This window comes from Plectropomus leopardus, chromosome 1, assembly GCF_026936395.1.
Source record: "Plectropomus leopardus strain MGB_pleo_1.0 chromosome 1, ASM2693639v1, whole genome shotgun sequence".
NCBI classification, from domain to species: Eukaryota; Metazoa; Chordata; class Actinopteri; order Perciformes; family Serranidae; genus Plectropomus; species Plectropomus leopardus.
In genome coordinates, this window is record NC_142176.1 from 2,785,781 (window position 1) to 2,811,230 (window position 25,450).

General features: G+C 39.4%; 1 protein-coding gene across 1 annotated transcript; it reads right to left on the reverse strand.

The window, feature by feature from the left end:
* Positions 1-294: 294 nt before the first annotated feature.
* On the reverse strand, positions 295-24,134 carry vstm2b (V-set and transmembrane domain containing 2B). The gene is made up of 5 exons (XM_042489842.2): positions 23,435-24,134; positions 22,746-22,933; positions 20,731-20,760; positions 16,957-17,392; positions 295-1,435 (listed from the first exon to the last, which is right to left on the reverse strand). Exons 1-5 carry the CDS (start codon positions 23,505-23,507, stop codon positions 1,347-1,349), a joined length of 816 nt encoding a protein of 271 aa, XP_042345776.2. The 5' UTR covers positions 23,508-24,134; the 3' UTR covers positions 295-1,346.
* Between the last annotated feature and the right edge of the window lie 1,316 nt (positions 24,135-25,450).

Here is a 25,450-nt window from a genome sequence, read left to right on the forward strand (position 1 = left end):
ACTTTTTTTTTTTATTTTAGGGGGGTCAGTTTATTTTTGTTTATTTATTTTTCCTTTTTTATTATTTTATTTTCAAGTAATTTTTGTGTTACTGTTTTTTTTTTTGACAACTAATTTCCTGCAATTTTTTCGGCCATAGCTTGTTAAGTTGCTCATTGCTTTCTACCCATGTTAAAAAAAAAGTCAAACCAGTTTGCTCAGATTTTTAAGGGTTACAGTTTGAGAAACCTTTCCTAAACTAGTTATACAAAAGTCTTTTATGTTATTTAAAATTTTTATTGTGGTTATTTTTGTTTGTCTGTTACTTTTCTTATGCTGCTGTCTTGGCCAGGTCACCCTTGAAAAATAGATTAATGGGACTTAACTAGTTAAATATGGGTTTAAAAAAAAACATTGGTCTTGGAGAACTGCTGAGATGATGGTGAGACATCTGCTGGTGAAAGAAATACATTAAGATGCAACACCTTTAAAATCTACCTTTTATTACAAAAACAATAAACCTTCATCTCAACTGTTGGCGAGTTACCAATAAATCCTTTAGTCTCATAGAAATGAAATGTCTCACTTTGATCACCATAGATTTAATAAAAATAAACATTATTGGAGGTGATAACAACAACAATGGTAAGATGTGCCTTATCTTAAAATATATCAGCTTATTATTTGTTGTTGACATTAGAGAACACAGCTATGAGAACAAAAGTGTGCGTGTGTGTGTTTGTGTGTGTGTGTGTGTGGGAGGGAGGTGGACATACATCAGACTAACACACTGAATGAAAGGTAGTGCTGTATAATGATGCTTCACATGACTACAGAAAATGATGTTTGTGATCATGCTGATCAAATTGCCCCCTTTGAAAGAAAAACATGTCATCCATAGAGCAAATGACAGTCAGCAGTAGGACTCACACTGAAGTGATCGGTTGTTATCAGATGAACAGAATTCACAGTGAAAATGCTGCAACAGAAATGTGAGTGTGTGGAGTTTGAGGAGGGCCATGCATGAAGCTGGTGCAGAGTCGAGGCGGCGCTTCATGTGGCCACGCTGTGTAGGCTGTGTGTAGTGATGCTCCCGCCGTTCACCGTAAGCACGCCTCTCTCCTCCTCCACATTCAGTTTATCAATAGTCATCTCTGTTTCAAGTCTGATGAGCGTCCCTCTCCGTTTTTCTTCAGTCTCTTCTGTCAAGTCCTGCTTGCATTGCTTTCACTCCCTGCAGTATTTCATTGCAACGGCATTTAATGTGACCATTTCTCCCTCGCCGGGATCTGACTGCTGCTTTTGTTTTTTTTTTGGTATAGAAAGTGAGAACGCTGCAGGTTGACGTAATTTTGGTTGAAGTCTCTTCAGTGGGCCAACAGGAAGGGGAGGACTTTATGCAGGAACAGGAGAGTGATGCAGAGGAGGGGATCCACGGTGCTCATCACACTGCAGCCTGCACGGGAGAGAGAAGAAGAAGAAATTCACAACATTAGGCGAGCTTCCACTAACTGTGAAATTGCACAAATTCAAATTGCAAATATATAAAATACGCCTAATGGAAACACAACAATTTTTAAAAAAAAAAATTTCATTTATAGCAAAAAGGTGGTATTTCAGGTGATTTGACAAAGCCATATTTTGGAAAATTGTAATGGAAACACTTTTTAGTCTTTTCTAGGTCACATGATGCTATGGTTATGTGCCTGTCGTAGGAACTGGCTACAAGAGCTGTTATTGCATCACATAACTCTTAAAGAATGAGTGGATCATCTGGAAGTTCTAAATCCACAATTCTTCTGTGAATTGGTGGACTACCAGCTCCCAGAAATCCCTCAAACATGGCCGTTCCCATGTATAAGGGGCTTGTCTTTCCATTATCGCTCACCTAACGTCTGGCCTGAATCCATAGAAGTCCATATGGCAATAATAAAAAATGGTATGATTGGATTGCTATCCTGATCTTGACTACATTGACACCCACTTTGAGGACTCAGCACCCAGTCTCAAACAGTTTGATTGCAAGCGAATGTGTTGTGTCTGATTTTTACTAATGCAGTCATCTCACAATTGTGTTGTATCAATATTTTGAAAATATTGCTTAATGTTTTCACAAATATATAAAACTCTCCTAGTGTTCTCTTGTAATCTCCAGTAATTTATTCAGGTAAAGTGCAACATGCAGCACCTTTCCCACTCACATATTTTCAGGCTGCCCTCTCAGACAGATTTGGCTGATCAAAAAATTTTGAATATTTCGCCTGGTTAGACTCCCTGCATGCTAATGTCTTGTTTCAAATCAACAGGCCTAGATTTTTTTGTAAAGTTAGCCAAGATGTTCTCAGATCAGTAAATTGACAAAAAGAATCAAATCTAATTGTATTCGTGGGAAGTACTTTACAGAAATCCCCGTAATGTAAATCAAGAGATAAGACTGGACTCCCACATTCACAGCTGGCCACTCCAGCTCACCTGGTTCACTGTGTTTATAAACCTTGACCCTCCCCATAATAATCCACATTACAACCTGAATAGATTTTTTAACAAAAGGTAACAAAATAATCTGCCAATGTAGGGCAATCTTATTGTGAGTGAATTATTTTGCGTGGGCATAAATGCAGCTACACGACATCAAATCATTTTCTCCTGGATGAAAAAATGTAGGTTTTGTCGACAAAGCAGTCTTAAACCCTGAAATCAAATCAACAAAACCTTGCTGATAACCGATGAATTCTTTCAAGTGTCTTGAGATGTAAACGGGGTTCACATGAGTCACATCAAAATCCTTTCATCCAATATCACAACTTTTTGGAGAGCATAATGAAGGCATTCACAAAGATCAGCCTTGAGAATCAACTCATTAAATGACAATCATGAATGTGCTCCAAAGCAAATAAATGATTTCAAATTACACATTTCTTTAGCATCACAAGTGTTCACAGGCTTCTTTCTAGCATCTGAGAAATGCATTACCTTAGTTTTATCAGCATTTCAAACCAAATCTAGTTATTAAAGCTGAATCTGGATAAAATGAATTTAGGCACAGCCACCACAATGGAGGAACCAGCACAATATATCACTGCATCATCTGCATAAAAATTAATGGATGTAATTAAAGGATGTTAGCTTTGAGATGGGCCTATAGCTATGTAATTTTAATTTTAAATTCTTCTTGTTCCTCCACCCCAGATGGCTTTTGTCTTTTTCCATTTTCTCTTACTCTAAAGCTCTCCACATACACTCCACTCCAACATTTTAGCCCAATCTCACTCAGAAGTTGTCAAATACTTTCTACAGTGCTTTCAGCGTTTTATCTTGATGTCAGAAGCCACAAGCAAAACCCACTGCAAAGCAGCAATTATGTGTCGACTTGGGATGAGAACATGTCATTTATTTCCCTTGTGTCAGATTTTTTTAGTGCTGCATGTCACCTACAGGAAGATGGGTCATTAGTTGACCTTGGCTACATCAAAAATTCAAAAAAACACACACCATTAGGATCCTTAAAAACCAGGTTATTAAAAAGAAAAAAAAAGCCACACGGGTACATGGAAACACATTTCTCCTGCTTGGCAAAGATGGCTGTTAGTCTCAGTGGTCTCTGGAGGTCTAACAGGAAAAATAAGTAAAATACTGCAGAATGCACACGAGCTTCACAGCTTTACTGACAACAGTGACACCTCTCACACACACAGACACAGACACACACAGACACACACACACACACACACACACACACACACACACACATTAGGAGATATTTTGGATACTCAGCCTCTTATTGCACCCAATGGGAGAACACTAACATCAGGTATTACATAGCTTCTCACAACAAGCCTCAATACACACGCCAAACCATCGGTGCATGGATTCAGACATACTGAGCAGGTGAAACATGAGACATAAGATGGAAACGACATCCGTCCATCAAGTCCAATACACACACACACACACACACACACACACACACTAATATTACCAACAGGGGAACCCTATCCTGGTGTGGAAGTCGTATTGGAATTCAAAATTTATTTTATATTAGGTCCCCTTTAACAATATACCTACAAATTTCTTTTTTAATGTATTTTTTTATATAAGAAATTGCCAAAAGAATGACGTGTGATGAGAGGCTTCAAGACATGATTTTGGTATGATTTAGAGCATGACCAAGAGGGGACCGCAAAAATGTCTCCTGTTGACTCTTTAGTCCCCTGTTGGTGAGTGTGTAATCACAGCTAGGTCAGCTGTTGTACATTTTTGTAAGCGCCCACAAGCACGCACACACACACACACACACACACACACACACACACACACACACACACACACACACACACACACACACACAGAGGTCGTGCGGGATCGAGGCAGCTGTCAGGCCACATTCTGCAGGGAGACGCAGAGGTCCTCAGTGAGTCAGTCTGTGTAGGTGTCTCACTGTCTCACTATATCTCTTCTTTCTGTTCTTTCCCCCAAATCCCATGATTTTACAGCAATAGTACTGTTGTGTGAGAGATATTGGAACAAACACACATGAAATAATTAGAATTGCTTATTCTTTGCATGTTGAGATCCTGGCATTCATGGAGAAAACATTCGCCCACCAGAAATTTTCTTTCACTAAGACACTCAAGTTGGTGTATGCAAATGTCTTCAGCAATAACAGCCTTTTTTTCCATTGAGAAACATGTAGGTTAATAACTCTGTGCACTGCTTTAGGGCTGCATGATATGCAAAAACACTCAGATTGTGATTATTTTGACAGATATGGCGATTTTGATTTCATTTTCACTGAAAAAAGGAATGACATTTATGAAATATGATTTATAGACTGGTGCATCCATGTGACACCATAATGCTTCATTTTTGTTGTGATGCATTTTGTATTTTCCAAAACTGTACCTCTTGTGATTTGGATATTGCACTTATGATTTCGAAATCATTTGAATTAATTGTGCAGCCTGACCCTGCTTCTCTGGGACTGTTTCTGAGTTTTACTATTTCTGTTGTTTTTAATGACGCCAAAGTTAAAAATGAGAAAGACTCATTGCTCACATTTCCTCCTCTAAATCACATCTTTTGGCTCCTTTCCGTCCACATATTCCCCAACTGCTCTCTGGTTTCCTGCCAGTGTAATCTCTGAGGCAGCGCCCTCTTGATTTACGCCATCCATTCACTGAGCCTAAAAAGCACCACTTCTTCTCGGTTACCCACTCAGGAGTCTGTCATTAACCCATGAACTCAATCAACTGGGCCCATACACATGCTACATTTTTTTGCACCTTCAGATCCATTGTTTTCAATGTAGATGTGTGGGAGACACACTCAAAAGAGAGTGACGCCATCATGGCATGCAAGTACTCGCAAGCGCCTGTTTTTTGTGATGCAGCAGCTTTACTCTGACATAAAGTTCAACTTCTGGAACACAGCAAAGCGCACAGCATGTTACGTAACAAAAAACAAGCAATAAAAGCCAGTAGGATTTTTTCCCTTTCTTACATAAATATCAGTCTGATTCATGATAAATATGGAGAAAAAGTAACACCAGAGATTTCTTTGACTGGACTGAAAGCGATCTGGAACTGTTACTGAAAGTAACACAAGTACAACGCCAGGTTCGCGCTGGACATGGAAGTGCTGTGAAGTGCACTAATTTTCTGTAAAGCACTGCCTATGTTGAGCAATGGGACTGTTAACCCCGGATGCGCTGCGGCCCCAAGCTCCACAGCAAAATTTGCAGCGATATTTTCAGCATCTGTTCTATTTTTTCTGCAAACTACGAGTGAATCTGGAAAACACACTGTTAATCTATTATGAATGATATAAAAGCTATATGATATGACAAATGATCTGATTATGATAATTAATAAAATACACATCCCATGCTTCCACATATTTGTCACTTGAGTCAACTCTAAACAGAGAACACAAGGGACGAGCAGACACACACAGAGACAAACAAGCAGACAGCGACCAAGCTCAACATGTGATTAGAACAAAGTGGAGGAGAAAAATCGATTGCTGACCAGTGAAGACTAATGCACTTCTGTAAAGTTAATACGCAGGCGAATTAAAGCAGTACAAGACCATTATTCATCGCCAGAGGAAGCCATAGCACTGGAGTAACGTTAGAAAACAAAATCACAAAAAGCATGTGCATATACTGTATATATGTATAAAGGCTATATATATAACTTATATATATATATATATATACACATATACACATTCTTCTTTTGTTGCATTTGTCCTTCTACCCATTTTTTTTAAATAAATCAAGCCAGTTTTGATGAGGTTTCACACGGTTAAGGTTTATATATATATATATATATATATATATATATATATATATATATATATATATATATATATATATATATATATAGCCCCCCCCCCTCATTTATTAAACAAAATATCTATTTTTTGCTAAATTTCTGATTCATTGCTTTGTAACTTTTGTCCATGTTTCAGAGAAATCAAAACACTTCTTCTTCAAAGGGTTGATAACACAACTTAAAATTGATCTGTTGTCAATACTCTGCATCAAATTGACGTCATGTGACTGAATCTTGGACACCAAACATCACAACCTAACTTCAACCAAACATCAATGTTTAATGACTTTTGTGGCCAGCTGGAATAGTGAACTATTTTAAAATGAAAATGTATTAGTGTGGATGTATCCTAAATGTCAGCACTCTCGTCGTTTTAGCTGCAGCAGACAGCTGAGCCGCTGTGCTCTACCTGCGCAGCAGCAAACAGCAGACTCAGTCAGAAACTAACTGGTGAACATAGTGAAGCATTTAGCAGCTAAAGAGCTTATCAGTGACTAAGCAAGGGCACCAGACCTCAGATGAAAAACCAGAATATGAGAGGCAATTTGAGACACCTGACAGCTTATCTCTCCCGTCCCCCTGCCAGCCGCCGCTGCTGCCGTCCCCCCTCCCATACTAATTGTTTCTGTCACTCAGTCAGATGACATTGCAGAAAAGTGACAGATGCCTGCGTTTTTTTCACAACATTGGCTGTTATTAGTGCGGATAAGGCAGCAGAGCCCAGAGCAAGCATGTAATCTTTCAATTTTTCCACGCTTCTTAACCTTCATCTGTTGTCACATACTTAGAGCAGATCAACTCAGAGGAAACAGGGAGAAAAACTGCTAAAGATGGATTCCTTTCGGGTTCCTCAGTCAATAGAAACGTGTCAGTGAGCCACTTAAACTCTATTTGATTTACACACCAGGAGGCTGCACGACTGACAGTAAACTCAACCATTCAAATGTGGAGATATCAGCTCCCACCTCCCTAATATTAATGACTGAATGACACTCAGGTCAAATCCAGTTCACTCTCCAAACGTGCGTTTTGTAGCAACCTGTTTGTGGTTTTTCAGCAGGAGCAAAATTTGAAGATCAGCTGTGAGACACTGCTTGTTAACCCTTTGAATCCTGTGGGGACATCACTTTTCCTTGTGCTGATGCCAGATGCCTTTCAGAAGTCTATAAACCTGGTGCAAATTGGTGTGATTTCTTTCAAAAACAGGTAAAATGCAGTGAGAAACTCTGCAATAAATGCGGTACAAATTAGTAGATTTAAATATTTTCAAAAAAGCTAGGGAAATATATCAAGGGAAAAAGGAAAAAAACTAGGGGGGAAATATTTACAGTCCCATAATAACATATTTAAAATTATATTACAAAATTAATATACTTTTATGCACTATTTCAAGGTTGTTTCCATTTGTTGGGATTTCTTTAAAAAACATGGGGAAAAAAGCAATGACAAACATGGGCAATACATTTGTTAAAAATTATTATTATTTTTTTTAAAAAAAGGAAAAATGAAAAGGAAAATAATATATCTATAACTATCATAATTACATATTTAAAATTATGTTACAAAATTATTAGAATTGGTTAGCTCTTTTCAAGGTCATTTCCATTTTTTGTGATTTCTTTAAAAACTAGGGTAAAAGGCATTGAGTAACTTGGCAGTAAATTAGGTACAAATTAGTACATTTTAAAATCTCCAAAAGAGCCAGGGAAAAATGTCTAGGAAAAAAGCTAGAGAAAAACTAAAGTTATCATAATTACATATTTAAAATTATGTTCTTAATTCTTATAATCTTTACGCACTTTTTCAAGAATATTTCCATTTTTTTGTACTTGTACTTGTAATTTCTTATAATTTCTTGCAAATTTTTGGGTCATTTCTTTGTTTGATGCTTATTTGCTTGTTTATTTATTTATTTTTATTCATGTTTTCAAAAGAAATCTAAGAAAGTCAAATACAGAAGAAGAAAAAATAATTACCGAGTCAAGACAAACACTGAGGAGAAAACTAAAGAGACAGCATGGAGGATTTATTTTGTTGGACTACAGGGTCAGTGGTGCACTTCACTAAAGGATTGTTTGATTTTAGCAGCACTTGAGAAAAAAAAAGCTGATTCATAAGCTGCGCAAAGAGGACAACTCAGGATCATCGTCAGGATTAAGATCAGAGAGAAGAATTGTTGTGTGATGAGCCACTGCGCTTCAGTCACATGCAACATCGCTTCTCTGCTGACTGAGTTCATCATCAGGGACTGATTCATGTGTGTCGCCTCGGAGCAGAACTAAATGATGCTGTGTGTCAATGTGTCTGCATCGCAAAGTCACGTGTCTTTTTTTCTGTTGAAAAAAACCTCCTGCAGAGTCACATGTAACAGCTTACAGATAATGTCAGTCAGGTCAGATGTTAGCAGCAGCTACTAAAAACAATCAAGTCACAAATCTTTGCATGTAATCATCATGAACAATTCTCTACTCCACTCAGACTAACGGGTACCATGATGGTGATTATCAACTGTTAACTCAGGCTCTCTACTTCAGGCTCTGAACTCGTTCACAGAAAATGAATCAAATGATGTGTTCCATATGACACTTAAAAATGATCGATCACGTGCCAGATTATTAAAATGTATTACAGCACAAAGCAACACTGTTGCTTCAATTAAGGCAAGATCTGACAGAAAATGGCGTGTAGTGAATGCACAAGTTAATACAGGCGATCTTTTTAGGCTGTTATATGTATTTCTGATGTGACAGCTGCACATTTTGCAGCTCTTAAACTTTAAACTTGATGCAGCAGATATAAACATCATAATCAAGGCTATTTATTCAGCATCTTGATATGACACACCTGTTAGGTAGATGGATTAATTTGGATAAGGAGAAGTGCTCACTAAACTTAATTTTAACAAATTTGCACCCAAAATTTGAGAGGAATATATCTATTGAGAGCATAAGAAAGATCTTTAACTTAAACCAAAACCAGAAATTATTATTGCATTTAATTTTTTTGCTCAGTGTATGAATGGTTTTGCCACTAATACACACCTTACAGCATTCTTTGCTCCTGGCTTTGACTCAGACAAACAAATGTGACCAAGATCAAAAAGTTACAAGCGAGCGCCAAAAACTGATTGCGGTCTGTGGAAGCATGCAGCCGATAAAGCTGTATCACCCATTTTATAAACATCTACAGCAGCTCTGGAACAAAAATAATGATCTTCAAACACACATCACTCTATGTCCATCGATATGTTCAATAAATTCATGCCTCCACAGAGGTTGCCACCTACTGCTTCAAAAGAACAAAGAACCCGACTCTTCGGGCAAATAAAGGCTGAAAAAAAGAAGATACACAAGTGACAACAAAATGATTCACTAAGCAAAACAAGTCACTGATAGAGGAGAAATATGTAGAGTAAATAGTGGTGAGAGTGTCTGAATGAAAATGTGCCGTAAAAACAAAGAAAAGGGCAACAAAAGGACACAAACCAAAAAGATGTGTTGAGGAGGTCTGCCTGCACAGACTGACTGCTAATCTGTCTTGTGTGTGCATGCAGCTCGCTGGGTCCAGGTGTGTCCTATGAAGCTGATTGCTCTCAATCAAGTCTGCAGCCCCAAAATGTAAAAAACCCAGCACCAGCAGAGGAAACAACCAGAGGGGCTGTTACAATGAAAACACGAGGCAGGTTTCCATTAACCTTCAAATTGTGCAAATTGAAATTGTGAATAAAATACACCTAATGGAAACATTACATTAGGTGTAACAACTGGCTCCCTCATGATGCAGCAGGAGCTACAAGAGCTGTTATTGCATCACATAACTCTTCAAAAATTGAGCGGATCATCCCGAAGTTTTGAATCCACAATTCCTCTGTAAAATCTAGACTATCAGCTCCCAGAAACCCCTAATACGTGGCCACTCCCACGTATAAGGGGCTGGCCTTTCCATTATGGCTCCATAACACACCTACGTGGCCTTGGTTTGGAAATAATAACGGTTATTGCGTGGCTGCAATAGAAATAAAGCTGCTAATGCTGCTTATGTCTGCTAACCTAGACATAAATTTGCTAATGTAACACCCATCGCCACGGTTACTGGGAACATCAGTCAGTGGAAATACAGTCATCTCACAATTGTTTTTTAACAACATTTTAAAAAGTTTTGCTCCAGTCTGTAATGGAAACCTGCCTACTGTCAGAAAACTGCAGACTAATGCAGCTTCTTCAGATATTCAAAAGTTACCATGAATTCATCTATTATGAAAAATAGAAAAAATAGGTCATATTTTCTTATTTCTGTCTTTGTGTGAACAGAATGACGTTACACGTTGCAGCAGAAACACCCCTCTCTCTCTCCCTCTCTCTCTCATGAAACAATAGATTATGGCCACTTTCTATTTTGACTGCACAGCCTTGTAACAGAGGGAAACACGAGCACAAAGAGCAGTTGTTATCAGTGCTGCAACTGCTCTCAAATTGCCAAAACAACAAGCGACATTAAGCAATCAGGCCTGACAGTCCAATAATGGAGGCCGAGCTTCTGACTGTGAGGTTTTCTGTGCTGCGTCAGTAATCCTCCACAACACAACCAACAGATGTAGGTTACATAAAGAACAGACACACACACACACGCGCGCACACACACACACACGCACACACATGGTTTTGGGCTTATACTGATGTCACGTTGAGGAATTTTTTCCCATCAGCGGTGCTCCTCATTACATCGGACTTTTTACAAGAAAAGAGATCTGTCTATGATGCTAAGAATCTGTGGAGCAGTTGATTTTCTCTGACTGATTATCCTGCTGGGATTGTGCCCCTGAAACCTGGCTTTTTCAGCCAAACATGATCTTTTTCTAAACATAACCAGTTAGTGTTTTATTACAGCATTTCCAAGTTACATTTGAGCCACAACTGGGTGTTTTTCATCATTGAGTCCCTGCTTTTATAGCATATGTTTTCAGCCAAAACATGATCTTTCTCTAGCCATAATCACTGAAGTTTTGTTAAAGTTCCAACATATCTGTGACATAATAGTGTGCAAATGTAATGTGTCCGTGCTTTGCAAAGACATACAATGCCAACTTTTTTTTTCTGGACAGTTGGGTTGACTCTATGCTGCGGGTCAGCAGCTGTGATGGAGCTAATGTGGGAACTGACACGTAAAAAGTAACTAAATTGATTTTATTTTTATTTATAAAAACCCAAAACAACAGTACTGTACTAACTATTAAAAATAATGACTATTATTATATATATTTACATATATATATATATCTTTAATTATTTTCCCCCCGCTGGTCTGTCTGCAACTTATTTCAAGAGTTATAGTTTGTGCTGTTTTAATTATTTTATTTTACTTTATCATTATTTTTATTTATTTTTAAAATTCTTAAATATATATATTCCTATAAATTGTTAGGTTTTAAATTTTTGCACTCTCGCATGTATGAGAGTGCATGTTTGAGTTTATGTACGAAAGTTGCTATACAAATAAAGATTGTTATTATTATAATTATAATTATTATCATTATTAACTGGTGTGTTCCAGAACAGTGTGTTACACCAACAACTGCTGCAACCCTCGGGCTCACTGAAAAGTCCAGATATGGGAGGATGAACTGCGTGTGCAGAAATAGCAGCTCTGGATTTATTGCCACCACATGTCTGTATTCCACCAGAGGGGTTTCCTCATTAGATCCACGATGCTTGGAGCAGATGCAGCTGTCTTAAGAAGCTCTGTGTTATTAGTACCTGTCCTGATAAAACTCAACTACACTGTTTCCAAGTGTCTGCAATCACTGAAGGAGATGGGCACACATTACTTCAGCTCAAGTGTAGAAAAACTTGTTTTTTTGGCAGAACATTTTTAAACATCAGTGACTATACTCATTTACACGCACAAAGTTCTCTCGTTTTTGCCTGCACAAGACAATATTCCTAGTAAGCTGTTAACATGGCTGATGAAAATGAATATTTCACTAATATTCCCATAAACATTCAGCGGTGCATAGTTTTGTGTTGGTGGTACTCATGCTGCCAATGCGAGAGATTGATGATGAAAGGCACCACCTGTCCTTTAGCAGGTCTGCTACAGTTGTACACTGCCCCTTATATACATACAGCATCTCGTGTACGCGTTGCGTTAATTTTTTAAGGATGTGCACAGCCGTGGTGTATGCGCGCACACATACACAACTCAGGGGACGTGTGGTTTATGTGTATGCAAGGCTGCCAAGTACAAAATAAAAATTCAAATAAAAGTTTCTGCAACATGCAAACAGAGTTCAATGTTCACTTTGTCAATTCAAAACTGGTAATGTCATGTTACAAATATCAAACAGACAACGACAGTCTCTGCAGACTAGGGGTCTCAGCCTGGCCGATTATCAGGGTTGATTTGGCATTATCTGTATCAGCATTTTATTTTAATGATTGCCAGTAGAATTAACTGATGAAAAACTGTGCGTATTACACTCGACTTTTAGGAACTTTTACTTTGTAAAACCTCAGGGAGATATTTTTTATTTATTTATTTGTATTAAAATTTTCACTTGACTTTACAAATTGCTGGGAACTTGCTGTATATGATGTTGAAAATTTTGTTTCGTAGCTTGTTATATTCCAATTTCTAAGTTAAGATGGAAATATTTTCATTTTTATTTTAAATGCATATCTATTCCAAATATCGGTTATTGGTCTCATTAATTAAGAATAATAGGTATTGGTACCTGAAAAACCTCTACCGCAGACACCTCTAATAATGGGCTCCACATACATACAGCAGTGTTCTTGTCCCTGTGAGAGTCCTTTCAATGACTGACCAAAGCTGGAAAACAGTGGACTGATACTAACACTTCAGCACTTAAACACAGAGCAGCAGAGATGACATCAGCACTAATACCAACACGTCTGACCAGCCTCTGTCATTTACCAACATAACGCCGGCACGTGGAGATATAAATGTTAGAGCGAGCCGGAGCACAGACGCTTGTCTCTGTCCGTGTCTCCGTCCTGCTCACAGCATCTGTCACACAGTCTGACAGAGAGCTCTTTGCATCAGCAGCACGGCTCACAAGACTCCACTAGACTTCGATGAGTTTTAATTATTCACAAGTACGCTTCATCGAACAGAACTGGGGCAGGTAGAAGAGCTATGAGGAGGTAGATTACAACTCTCCACCTCCCCTCCACACCCTCCTTCTCTCATCCTTTTTTCCCGAGCCATCTGCCGAGCGGCTGGCGGAGGCAGTCATAAATACGTGTTACACATTCATACATATGTCGACAAAAATGCTCCCCTGATGTAAAGAGATTTGAGAAGTGTGACGGAGGTGTGGCGGCACAACATGAATAGATGATGGAGAGAGGTGAACCGGGAGATCACACTCATTTTCACGCATGCAACACGAGACGACTTTTTTGTATTATACAGAAATATTCATGCTCTCACACGCAGGGGGCCACCAGATCTGAATACTGATTTTGCAACAAGGAAAAGTGTATTATTTTTGAGTAGTGAAGTGACAGAATGTCAAAAGCTGTACATAAGAAGAAGCATAAACAGGTTAGTGCTCAAGAGAATCACAGCTGGTGCCAAAGTATTAAAATATGGACATAACTAGGGCTGCAAAATTCAGGGTGGAAACTTTTCATTGGAATAAAATGAAATTATAGGGTGTATGTACCATGTTATATGCAGTGTTAAGAAGTGTCAGTTGTAATAGGCTACAAAATAATAGTTACCCTGTTCAAAATGTAATGAATAATGTAACTACTCTAAGTAATTCATAAAAGTAATGAACTTATAAACTTTTATTACTTCTTGATTCATTTTCTATCATCTTCTAAACTGGGCAATTAAACTGAAAATGCAAGTTTTGCTCTCCAGTTTCTCCTGCTGTCTTTGAAATAATATGAACAATAAGCAAAAGTAATAAAACATTGCAAGGAAATGGCCTGAAAATAAGCACAAAAAAATTAAATAAGTAAAAATGAAAATAAAAAACAAAACCAAAAAAAAAGCCCCTCAAAGTCCCGAAAATTTTAAACTTTGGGTTTTTTTCTGTAATATAATTTTATATGTATAATTCTAACAATTACAAACATAGTTTTCTAGACATTATTCCCATTTTTTGATAATATCTAATTACCCCCACCAGCTAAATTTCAGGTGATTTCTGTATCACCTTTCATTATTTTTTTTGCAATTTGCTGGACATTTCTTGCACATTAGCTATTCTCCCATATTTTCCCAAGAAATCAAACTATACAAATAAAATAAAATATAATTTATCTAAAATACATAATAATAATTAGTTGAATACCCCCACTGTAAACCATCTTCAAGGGGATACCACAATTATCATCATAGATCAGATCGATTATTGATGATTAATTAACAGCTCTCACATTTAAACAGACTTTTCAAATTACTGCACAATTCAGGATAAAATAAAAAGATCATGAACAGGGAAATAATGGCTTAAATGTAAACCGACAGCAAGGTTTTCCAGCTAAACACCTGTCATGCGCGTGACCGATATGCACGGAGGTAGCTAATAATAGCGCCCAAACCACTGATTCATCACATGAACCTGTAAGCCAGGCCACCAACTGGCGGACCGTGGTCCAGATCCGGACCAAAACTTCATCCTGCCCAGACCTGTGGCCAAGGTGTAATAAAATGTAAAAATGAAAACAATATTTTTTAAGGAGTAGTGCTGGGCAATTAATTGAAAAACAATCGAAACCGACAGTCAGAACCTCTAACCAACATAATCTTGCCCATGTTGGGTATTTCAGTTATTTAAAAATTCTGTTGACCCTTTCCCAACTGGGGCTGCCAACTCCCACGCATCTGTCATGCGTCTCACGCTTTTGGGCTCTGTCTGACGCTCTCATCACACCAAGGAAAATCGCACACCAAAACACAGCGAAGGCAGAAGTGTTGAACAATCATGTAAAAAAAGTGAACGACTCTAGAACAGCTGAGTGTTTGACAGCCACAGCATTTCATCTTCGCGGATCAAACAGCTGATGGTCCGACAGCAGCGCAGTGAGACAGACAAACAGAGCGCAGCTTCTCCTCACAGCACCAAAGTGTCTGAAGCAGCCACATTTGCAGAGGTGAAAGTGACTTCTTTAGACTCTACAGACGACTTTGTGTTAGTTTCAGCTTTAATCAGACTTTGGATGAATTATTTAGAAACACCAGGACGCATCGCTCCGTGTCTCATCCAGCCGCTCGCGCTGAACTCTCATTATTATTACCAGGGGCAGATGTAATGTTTTGGGGGCCCGGGGCCACAAGCACATGAGCTTATTTTCAGCCTTTCTCTAACTGGGAATGTTGGCAGGCTGTTGGCAGCTATAGGAGAAGTAGGCCGACTCAAAAGTTTTTAATTCCTGAGTAAAATGATTAATAGCACAGAAGTTTGACAGAAGTTGAAGTCAGAGTCCTGCAGTCAGGAGAGGTTGGCCTATTATCAGCACAATGTGCTTAAATTTACCTGAAGTTTGTTTCAGATGGAGCTTTTCATTTTTATATAATGCTGGAAAGTTCAATAAATAATAATAAATTATATGTTTATTACACTCCAACACACCATGGTCACATGAAACTGTGTCAGTGAACTATGAAAAAAAGCAAAAACAATCGTTTATTAATTGTAATCAAAGTAAAATGTTCAGTTAATGGTGATATTGATTTTAGGTATGAGGTTTGGACCTTTGCTGGGAGGAAATTTTAGTAACTGGACCTCTTTGAGTTTTAGTAGAATAGGTCCTCCAGTTGGTGATGCCTGTTCTACAGTATATTTGTCATATTCAATGTTCAATAATAAATATCTAAAGCAAAATTAACCTGATGATATCTTTATATCTCACTTAGGAGTCAAAGGAAACCTTTAAGCTTGACAGAAGAAGTGATTTGATGTATATTGTGATATATCAATATCGACTGATATGAAAAAAAATATTGTGACAAGACTTTATTCCATATCGTCCAGTCCAATCCTAACCCTAACCCATGGAAGTAGCATGTATTATCTCTACATGCCAGATATGGTAAAAATGACATTATCAGGTGGAAAATAGTAAAAAATGACAGATTCCGAGGCAAACGCCCAGAGTCGCACCCAGAAATAATACAATGCATGTTTTCTGCTTTGATGGCTGTGGGATCAAAAATTGCAGTTTGAATGGGTTTCGATGGAGCATTTTTTCAAGATCACTGAAGATCAAACAAAAATACACAGTCTTGCCGAAATGTATGTCATATGCATGAACACAGACAAAATTATCAAAAGAATGAGAGGCATGTAGAAGTGCCAACCAGTTCCTAAGCGTTAAATATACAGTGGCAGGTGCGATTGATAAAGAGCCTCCTCAGTTAATCTCAAACTGAAAGATCCTCCAGAACAACACAGAGATTAAGTATCATTGTCAGACAGAAACAACAGCACATTCACTCAGATTTGAGTTACTAAGACGGATGAACCTTGAGACAGCTGTAGACGGCTCAGCAGCCACGTACAGTCTGCTGAGCCGTCTGTAAATCTCAGCTGGATCCTCCCTGCTGTCACCACTAGGGGGCACTGTGGCTCTGTTCCCCGTCCCCCCTCCCTCCGACCCTCACTCACCGGCTCCGAGCTGCTGCCGGAGGATGGCTGCGTTCCCTGGCAGCGGTGAGGCTGACGACTTGGCCACCGTGGTGGTGGATGAGATGGACGGGAGGAGGCCGGGCTGGGCCTGCTGAGGCACCCGGTGCTTCCCCTGTCCTAACCTCTGCCCTCCTGCCGGCCCCTGACCCGGCTCTGACGTGGCCCTCCCGGCTCCGCCTCCTCCCAGAGCTGTGTTGGTGTTTCTCAGCGGCCAGCGGTTCTGGATGTGCGACACGGCCTCCTCGGCCACCATGCCGTCGCCGAGCGTGACGTGCAGCATGGCGTGAACCGTAAATTCCTGAGTCTCGTCGGCCCACAGGTCGGACACGCGGCACTCGTACACGCCCTCATCTTCCTTCTTCACCTTGGACAGACTGAGGCGGTGGGAGATGGCGTTGCCCTGAACACGCACAGTCTGGAACCAAGAAGGAAGAAGAGGGAAACACTCAAATGTGGCAAACAGTAACCAGTTTAAACACACTTTAACCCTTTAAAACCTGGATCAACATCAGTTTTCTTGTGCTGTGTTCAGACGCCTCTGACAAGCATGTTGACTCTTTAAAGCCTGAGAACATCAATTTGATTTCTTTGGAAAACATCAGGGGGAAAAAAAAAGAAATGACCAATTTGGTGAGAAATGTCCCAATTTAAAAAAAAAAAAGATTGCAAAATGGTACAAGAAAATTACCCTAAAATTAGTTTTAAAAAAAGAGGGCAGGATATTTGGTGACTGTCTTTGTGTCTTTATTTCTTTTTTGCTTATTTTCTAATTTTCTAGATTGCTAGTTCTTCTCATTTTTTACTATTTGTTTTGGTCATTTTTGTGCCATGTCTTGTTAAGTCAGTGTTGGACAGAAAAATGACAAATTTGGAGGGAAATTAAAAAAAAAAAAAAAAAAGGGAAGAATCGTTGGAAAAATAGAAAAAAAGGGAAAAATGTTTTTGTTTTTTTAAACTTTGTTTTTGTTTTTGTTTTTTTTGTTTTTTACCATTTTTTGGGACCAAGTCCTGCTATGTTGATATTGCCTTCTAACCATGTTTTTTTAAAGAAATCAAACAAATTTGCTCAGGTTACAAAGGGTTAATAATCAGCTTAATAAGAGTTTTATAAGTGGAGGTGGAGGCACAGGCATCAGCAAAATCGCCAACTCATGACCTTGTATTAGCTGCTCAGTAGACCTACGCATTAGTTCTTGTGGAGCCTCAATTATCCCTGATAATGTTCACTTTAACAGCAGAAACACATTACCAAAGCTCACCCTGCCTCTGTGTTTCAACCTGACACAATTTTAGAGGTCTGAAAACATGAGATTAAACGTGTCTGAAGAAACTGGGACAGCAGAAGTCTGAAGTGACTAGTAGTTACAGACTAATCCACCATATCATTTGAGACACAATTGTGAATAAATATGCATAAAAATGATCTCTGGAACTTAAGTTTGAGATGCTAATATCTACTCTAATTTACCAGTAATGATTAGGGGCAACTTTCTCCAACCTCTCCTACAAATACAGTCATTTCTGGCTCCAAAAAATACAAGATTGCGAGACTGGTAAGTGCATTCACACTTATGCACAGCAAAATGCATTGCCCAATGATAGTGCACTCTGTTGAGAGTGGAACACTGGATGCTTCTCATCCTCAATGATCACCATGTTGCCTATGAAGCAGAAGGGACTGAACCACAAACACATTTTACACTTGTCAAATTATGACAGATTAGCACAACTTTTAAGATCGCCAGGAGTAAAAAGTGAACATTAGGCTATAAATGAACTCTACCACGGTCACATGACTTAATGTTGCCCCCACAAACAGCCTGTACAGTCATGTTTGGTGCTGCTCGGTGTGGTGACGTCCTGTAGTCTCATTTAGGCCACTCTTAGATGAAAAATGGACCTTCTAAAAACACAAAGGTTTTTCCTTTGCATTAAAAACTACTCCACGTTCATATAATACCATTATGAGAACAATCCTAAAAACAATCCAAAAAACAAAATTGCTGTAGTATGCATGCCAGGCCAGGGGTTGGCAATGTAACTTTGTAATGACACACCATAGAAGAACATAACGTGTCTGCGCATGAAGGCGTTCTTCTACAGAGCGGTGAGTATAAGCAAACAAGAAGACGACGATGCAGGATAACCAACAGCGTTAATAAACTCAGAGCCAGCAGCAGAAACACAGCTCGGAAGTCCGCCATAGTTGTTGTTGTCCTCCAACTCGCACGTGGCTGTTTGTCTGGAACACCATGCGTATGCACGAACTGCGGCCATGATGTCACTGTTCTCACAAGATCTGAGCATTACCAAGTTACACGGTGTCAGAGGGGTCGGTGTTTTCACAAAATTACACTCTGCAACCCTTTGTCAAAAGTTTGCGCTTTCAGGCCCCCAGAACTTTCAAGTGAATAAAAGGCAAAATCAAGTTTAACGTTTCATGCAAAAAGCGTTGCCATAGAAACTGGCCCCTTAGTCCCTGGTTAGCAACCGCCTCATTTAAGACACATAAAAGCTTCAAAGTTCACAGTGGGGTATTTACTGATGTATTTACTGTCGTAGAAGAAAACATGAAGGTCTCTTCAGCTTGTGTTAACCACAAACATAAAGACCTTTAACCAAAGAAACACTGAAAAAAACCCACTGACTTTGAGACGAGAGAACCAGAGGTGCTGAAATGCTAACTCATTTCCTGAGGTACCCTACATTCACAAAGTGTGATCAATAACTCAGTCGATCAGCTGGTGATAGAGCCCGCCAGTGTCAGCCTGGAGATTCTAAACATGCTGGTTAAGTTCATTTTTAGTGCAATAAATAAATAGAGAAGATGGCAAATGAACAAACAGGCACATCTAGCAAGCATATATTTTGGCGAGCAACAATCTGTCGTCACATGTTGGAGACAATGCTCAACCTGTTTGCAATTCAGCGAGCAGAAAAAGATGAGCTGTAAAATCTTGTGATTTGGATGTTTGAGTTGAGAATAAAAAATAATGTGTAAAAACATGATTTTTATAAAGTACAAGGATGAAGAGGGGTTTCAACAATCACCAGGGGTTTAAGGGGTTACTTAATATTTATTTGGTTACTGAATTTTTTCCCCCAAATTTTACTTTACTATTTTTCTGTAAATAATTAAAAAATGTAGATATTTGATTTGGGGTATGTGAGTGTATGCATATATGTTGTATTAATTAGATCATGGATTGAATTAATAAGAAAGTTGGTTAATTATGAATCAATGACTTATGGAAAAGGGTCAGGATTAAATACGGTTTTTCTCTCTTCTTTTTGAACATGTAAACAAAGTCATCATATGTTTGACCATTTCTTTTGCTTCATGTTATTCATTGTCTGTAAATATTCGTGTTTTTGTCTGTCTGCTTGTTTGTAGAATCATGTAAGTACATAGTGTACACATTGTACTTCATGTAAGTGCACTAATTAGTATCCTACAGCGCGAGTGTCAGATGTTCCAGTCATTGGCCTTTAATGGAGTCGTGGCATCAAGAATAGACGCAGTAATTCAGCCTGAAGAGAGGAGCGTGTCTGTCAGCCGAAGAAATGTCAAATTCGACGTTTTGATCCTAATGCACTCCACCATGTCAGGATTTCTTTCTCTTAAGATATGCTAAGTGATGTTCTGTCAAATAAATATGAACGTCATTTATCAAAATGATAGCCCTCGGTGTCGTTTTTAAAAAATAAAAGTCTGCTAATCAAGTCTGTGCAGTGAAGGAAGTGGACACTTACACTGATTTTTGTGGCTTCCCTTGGAGCGACCTGAAAGAAGAAAGCACCATGAATCACACGTCAACAACATGTTTACCGATGCACAGAACATCAGCTGTTATATGAGGAACATTACTGGCAACAATAAGACAAGATTCATTTGGTTGATGGAGCAAACGGCATGAGCAGAGCTGGTTGCATGCATTTCTCAAAGACGCCATTGATAACCTCTCTCTCTCTCTCTCTCTCTCTCTCTCTCTCTCTCTCGCCTTCTCCCTCTGCACTTTTTACCCCTGCTGCATGTTTTAATGTGCTTAAACCGCAGAGGAAACGCCGCAGATGTGATTGTCCCTGACTCCTCAGACAACTGAAAGAGACTGATTTGTCATGCTGGAGGGAAAAGTAATTCCCACTGCGTCCTGCCACAATATCCTATCATGGCGGTTTTATGCAGCGGACCTGAGAGGAATGTAATGGTGTTGATAACCAACAAGTGCCCTTTCAGCAGTCGGAGTGACATCGCCCTCGTCCTCCTGAGTAATGCATGGGATTAATGGCTGACAAAAGCAAGAGATTCAAACACTGGTGGTTCTTTAAAAATGCAGAAAAATGCTGGAGATCAAACAAACTGTCTGCTTGTCAAGAATTTGCAGTTTGTGGATTAAAAAAATAAATATAGGACAGTGTGAATGCCTGTATGCAAAGTGTGAAAATGTTGATTACTGGCAATTTATAGATAGAAGTGTAACTAATATCTATGCATACCATCAATGTCCTTACTGAGTGTGACGAGCCAACCATGGATTTTTACAATCAACCTTCACATTTCAGTAACGCTCTGATTAATGTGGTAAGTTTAGGCACAAGATCTACTTGGTAATGGTTAGGAATTTTTTTTTTATTTTGGCTTAAAATACATGGTTTTTGGGAGCAAAAAACAGCAGGAAAGGCAGCAATGTCCTGGTAAAAACAACCACTTTTGTTTGTTGTTTTTATGTCGAGTTGCTACAAAACATCTACATTTAGAGCATAAAATGTCCCTAAAAAAACATCCTAAACAGCCTAAATAGCCTCTTCAAAAACACAGACTGGTCACAACAAAACACCCTTCAAAGGAGCCGACAAAGCCGCTGGAAATACACTGATGTGTTGTTACCAAACACCCACATTTGGAGACTGAATTGTCCCTGGAAAAACACAGATGTGGTTGCTGAAAAGACTCATGTCATGCTTAAAAAGCCTCTGCAAAAACACAGACTGGTCACCTAGGTTTGGTGCCTACTAAGCTGCTAGAAAAACACTGATGAACTGTTACAAAACAACTACATTTTGATCCTAAAATGTCACTGGAAAAACACTGACTGCTCACTAAAAACATCCACACTTGGTGCCTAAATGGCCTGTGCAAAAACACAGACTGGTCACTACAAAACAGCCAGGTTTGGTGTCTCTACAGATTTAGAGCCTAAAATGTTGCTGGAAAAACATTGACAGGCCACTAGAAAACATCACAAAAAGCCTCTGCCAAAACACAAGACTGGTCATTTCAAAACACCCACATTTTAAGCCTAAAATGTTAGTGGAAAACCACTGACAGGTTGCTAAGAAACATCCAAGCTTGGTGCCTAAAATAAACGCTGGAAAAACACAGATGGGGTCCGTAAAACTTTCACATTCGGTGCCTAAAAAGCTTCAGCAAAAACACAGACTAGTGGCAACAAAACACCCCTGATTGGTGCCTAAAAAGCTGCTAGAAAAACACTGAATCACCACAAAAACACCTTTGTTTAGAGCCTAAAATGATGCTGGAAAAACACAGATGGGATGACTTAAATCACATTTGGTGCGTTTAAAAAGCTGCTGGAAAATAATCAACTATTTTGCTTAAAAGAGGTTTCAGTGTGCAGATGTCCAAAGAATATGTGCAGGTCACACAGGGCAGATATGGAAAATGTCAGTGCACACATTTGAACCTGAGTTATGAGTTATGTGTAATTAACTAATTGCATCTGTGTCGTCGTCAGTGCTGCAGCTACCTTGGCTCTGCTGGCCGGGGCGCTGATCTGCAGCTCGTGAGGCAGTTCTTTAGGCACATCCTCCTTCAGGTACCACCACTGGATCTCCAGAGACATGGGCGCCGCGCTGACGGCCTTGAAGGCGCAGGGCATCTCCACGTCCTCTCCCTCCCCCACACTCACATCTTTAGGGACTTCAGTGAATGCAGCTTTTAGCATAGAGAGGCACAACAGCAGAGGCACAGATTAACAAATGAGTGTGCGTGAGAAACACCTTGCATAAAACCAAAAAACAGTCCAGAGTTTGGCCTGTTGTTTGGCCATCCATTCTGCTGCCATCATGCACACTCTGTGTGTGTTTAAGCTCTCCCCCTATAGTCCCCATTACGTGTGATTTATAGACTGAAATGGTTTTACTGGAGCACCTGTGACCTACAATCTGCCTCAGGCTTTATGTGATCAAATAATGGAGTAATTCTCTACCTTATCATGATGCTGTGATATGGCCACAGCTGGGTCATCTTTTGTTTTTCATCTTTTATTAGATTTTTCAACAAAAAAATGTGCACAAAAAAACTGCAGGCTTACTCCAGCACTGGCAGGGGATGTTTAATCCTGCACACAGCTGACATTTATTTCAAGTTATAGCTTTGCGCGTCAAAACATGTATTTTATTCCCCATTTTGCCTCCTCTCTGGGCTCTCACTTACCATTTGCACAAATCATAAAGGGCGAATTGAGAATGAAGTAATAAAGGAGGCTGTATAGTCCCGTCTTTTCCATGTCACACCAAGGCTCGTCACACTCTGCACGGACATTAGACGGTCATTTGACCTGGATGTGTTGTTACTCAAATAACTCCAAATATGGGCATCGAAGAAGAAGAATCCAGAGGCAGCCGCAGCATCAGCCAGGCAACATGTACAATCCCGAGGTGAGCTCGAGCATCATTAAAACCACATCAGCGCAGGAAGAAGAAGAGTAATTCTGCAGCAAAGAAGTCAAAGAAGTGATTTTAATCCCCTCTGTGAATGCGCTGGATCATTTATTCCCCACTGAGCGTCGTCTGGAAGTAGAAACCGAACTTCCCAGTCAGCGGCAGAAACCTGCTCTTAATCATCACCCAGCTTCCCCTGCGTAGGAAAGCTCTCCCGGGCTCCGCTCCAACACCCATCACATAACCGATCCTGTGTGCGCTGCAACAGCCGGAGAGGAGACGCGGAGGGCGACTTCGCCCAGAGGATGAAGATGATTTCTGGGAAGAGCCTTGTCCCCTTCTTGTGTGCGTGGTTTCCCCTTCTCTCTCTTTCTCTCGTCTGCCAGCTGTCACCGACCTGGAGGCTTCCCGTGGATTGGTGTGCGTCGAGAGCGCATCGCGAGGAGGCGAGAGGTCTCTGGGCGCCCTCCCCCCTCTGCGCTCTCTCTCGCTCTCTTTCTCTCTCTCTATCTCCAGTATGCCACTGTCATGTCTTTTTTCTCACTGCTACTGGCTTCCACATAATAAACTGTTTTTTTTCTCCCTGCACACGCACACACACACACACACACACACACACTCAGTAAGTGACTTACTGTATCTGTCAGAGCTGCCGTTTTACATTAAGGGCATCTAGATAATCTATACTGCCTAAAACAGACAGTCCCAGAGGCTTAATTCACATAAAATCCCCCATTTGTATCAAATCCTGCTCTATGAAAACCACTCAGGCTGCTGGTGCGCATGAGGAGGAGTGCACATGCCTCTGTGATGTTTCCCCCAGACGTTGCTGTGGTCATTTGAGCATCTGCAACACCTGCGTTGGGCATTTACCCTTTGAAACCTATGCAGAATTAGCGTGATTTCTCTCAGAAATATGGGAAGAAGGCGATGAGCAATGAAAGAGGAAATAACCTGAAATAAGCAAGAAATAAAAAAAATGAACAAAAATGTACCTTAAAATTCAATTCTACAAAAAGGAAAGAAAAATATAAATTAAAAAAAGATGGGATGACTTGGGAAAATAACTTAATATTATAATATTTCTCTAACCTAATTTTAAATATGTAATTATGATAATTATAAATATATTTTTTCCTTAGCTTTTTAAAAATCTGCTGCTGCTGGAAAAATGCAGAAGGGTCACTAAAAAATGCCCCCATTTGGTGCCTAAAAAGCAGCTGGAAAAGCAACAGGTTGCTACAAAACACCAATGTTTAATGCCTAAAAAAATCTTAGAAAATTATTAACAGGTCACTACAAAACACCAACATTTGGTGCCTTTAAAAACACAGACAAGTCATAACAAAAACATTTACTGCTGGAAAAGCAACAGGTTGCTACAAAACAAAATATCAGTGGGTCACTACAAATCACCCATGTTTGGTGTCTTAAAATCACTGGAAAAACAAACACAAATTGCAACATATACCTGCGTTTGGAGCCTAAAAAGCAGCTGGAAAAGCAACAGGTCTCTACAAAACACCAGTGTTTAATGCCTAAATAACTCCTTGAAAAACATTAAATGTTTGGTGTCTTCTGTCTTCTATAGTCTTCTGTATTTCCATAGAAGGGAGATGCTACAAAACACGCTAAAACGCAACTGGTGGTGTTATGTGTTGGTGTTGAACAGTGATCTGCAACTTGTCATCCACCATCCCCTCCACGTCCCAGTGCCAAAGTTAGCTCATAAACTTCATAATATTAGAATCATCAACATGATATGTATAAAATATGCAAATCTAACATT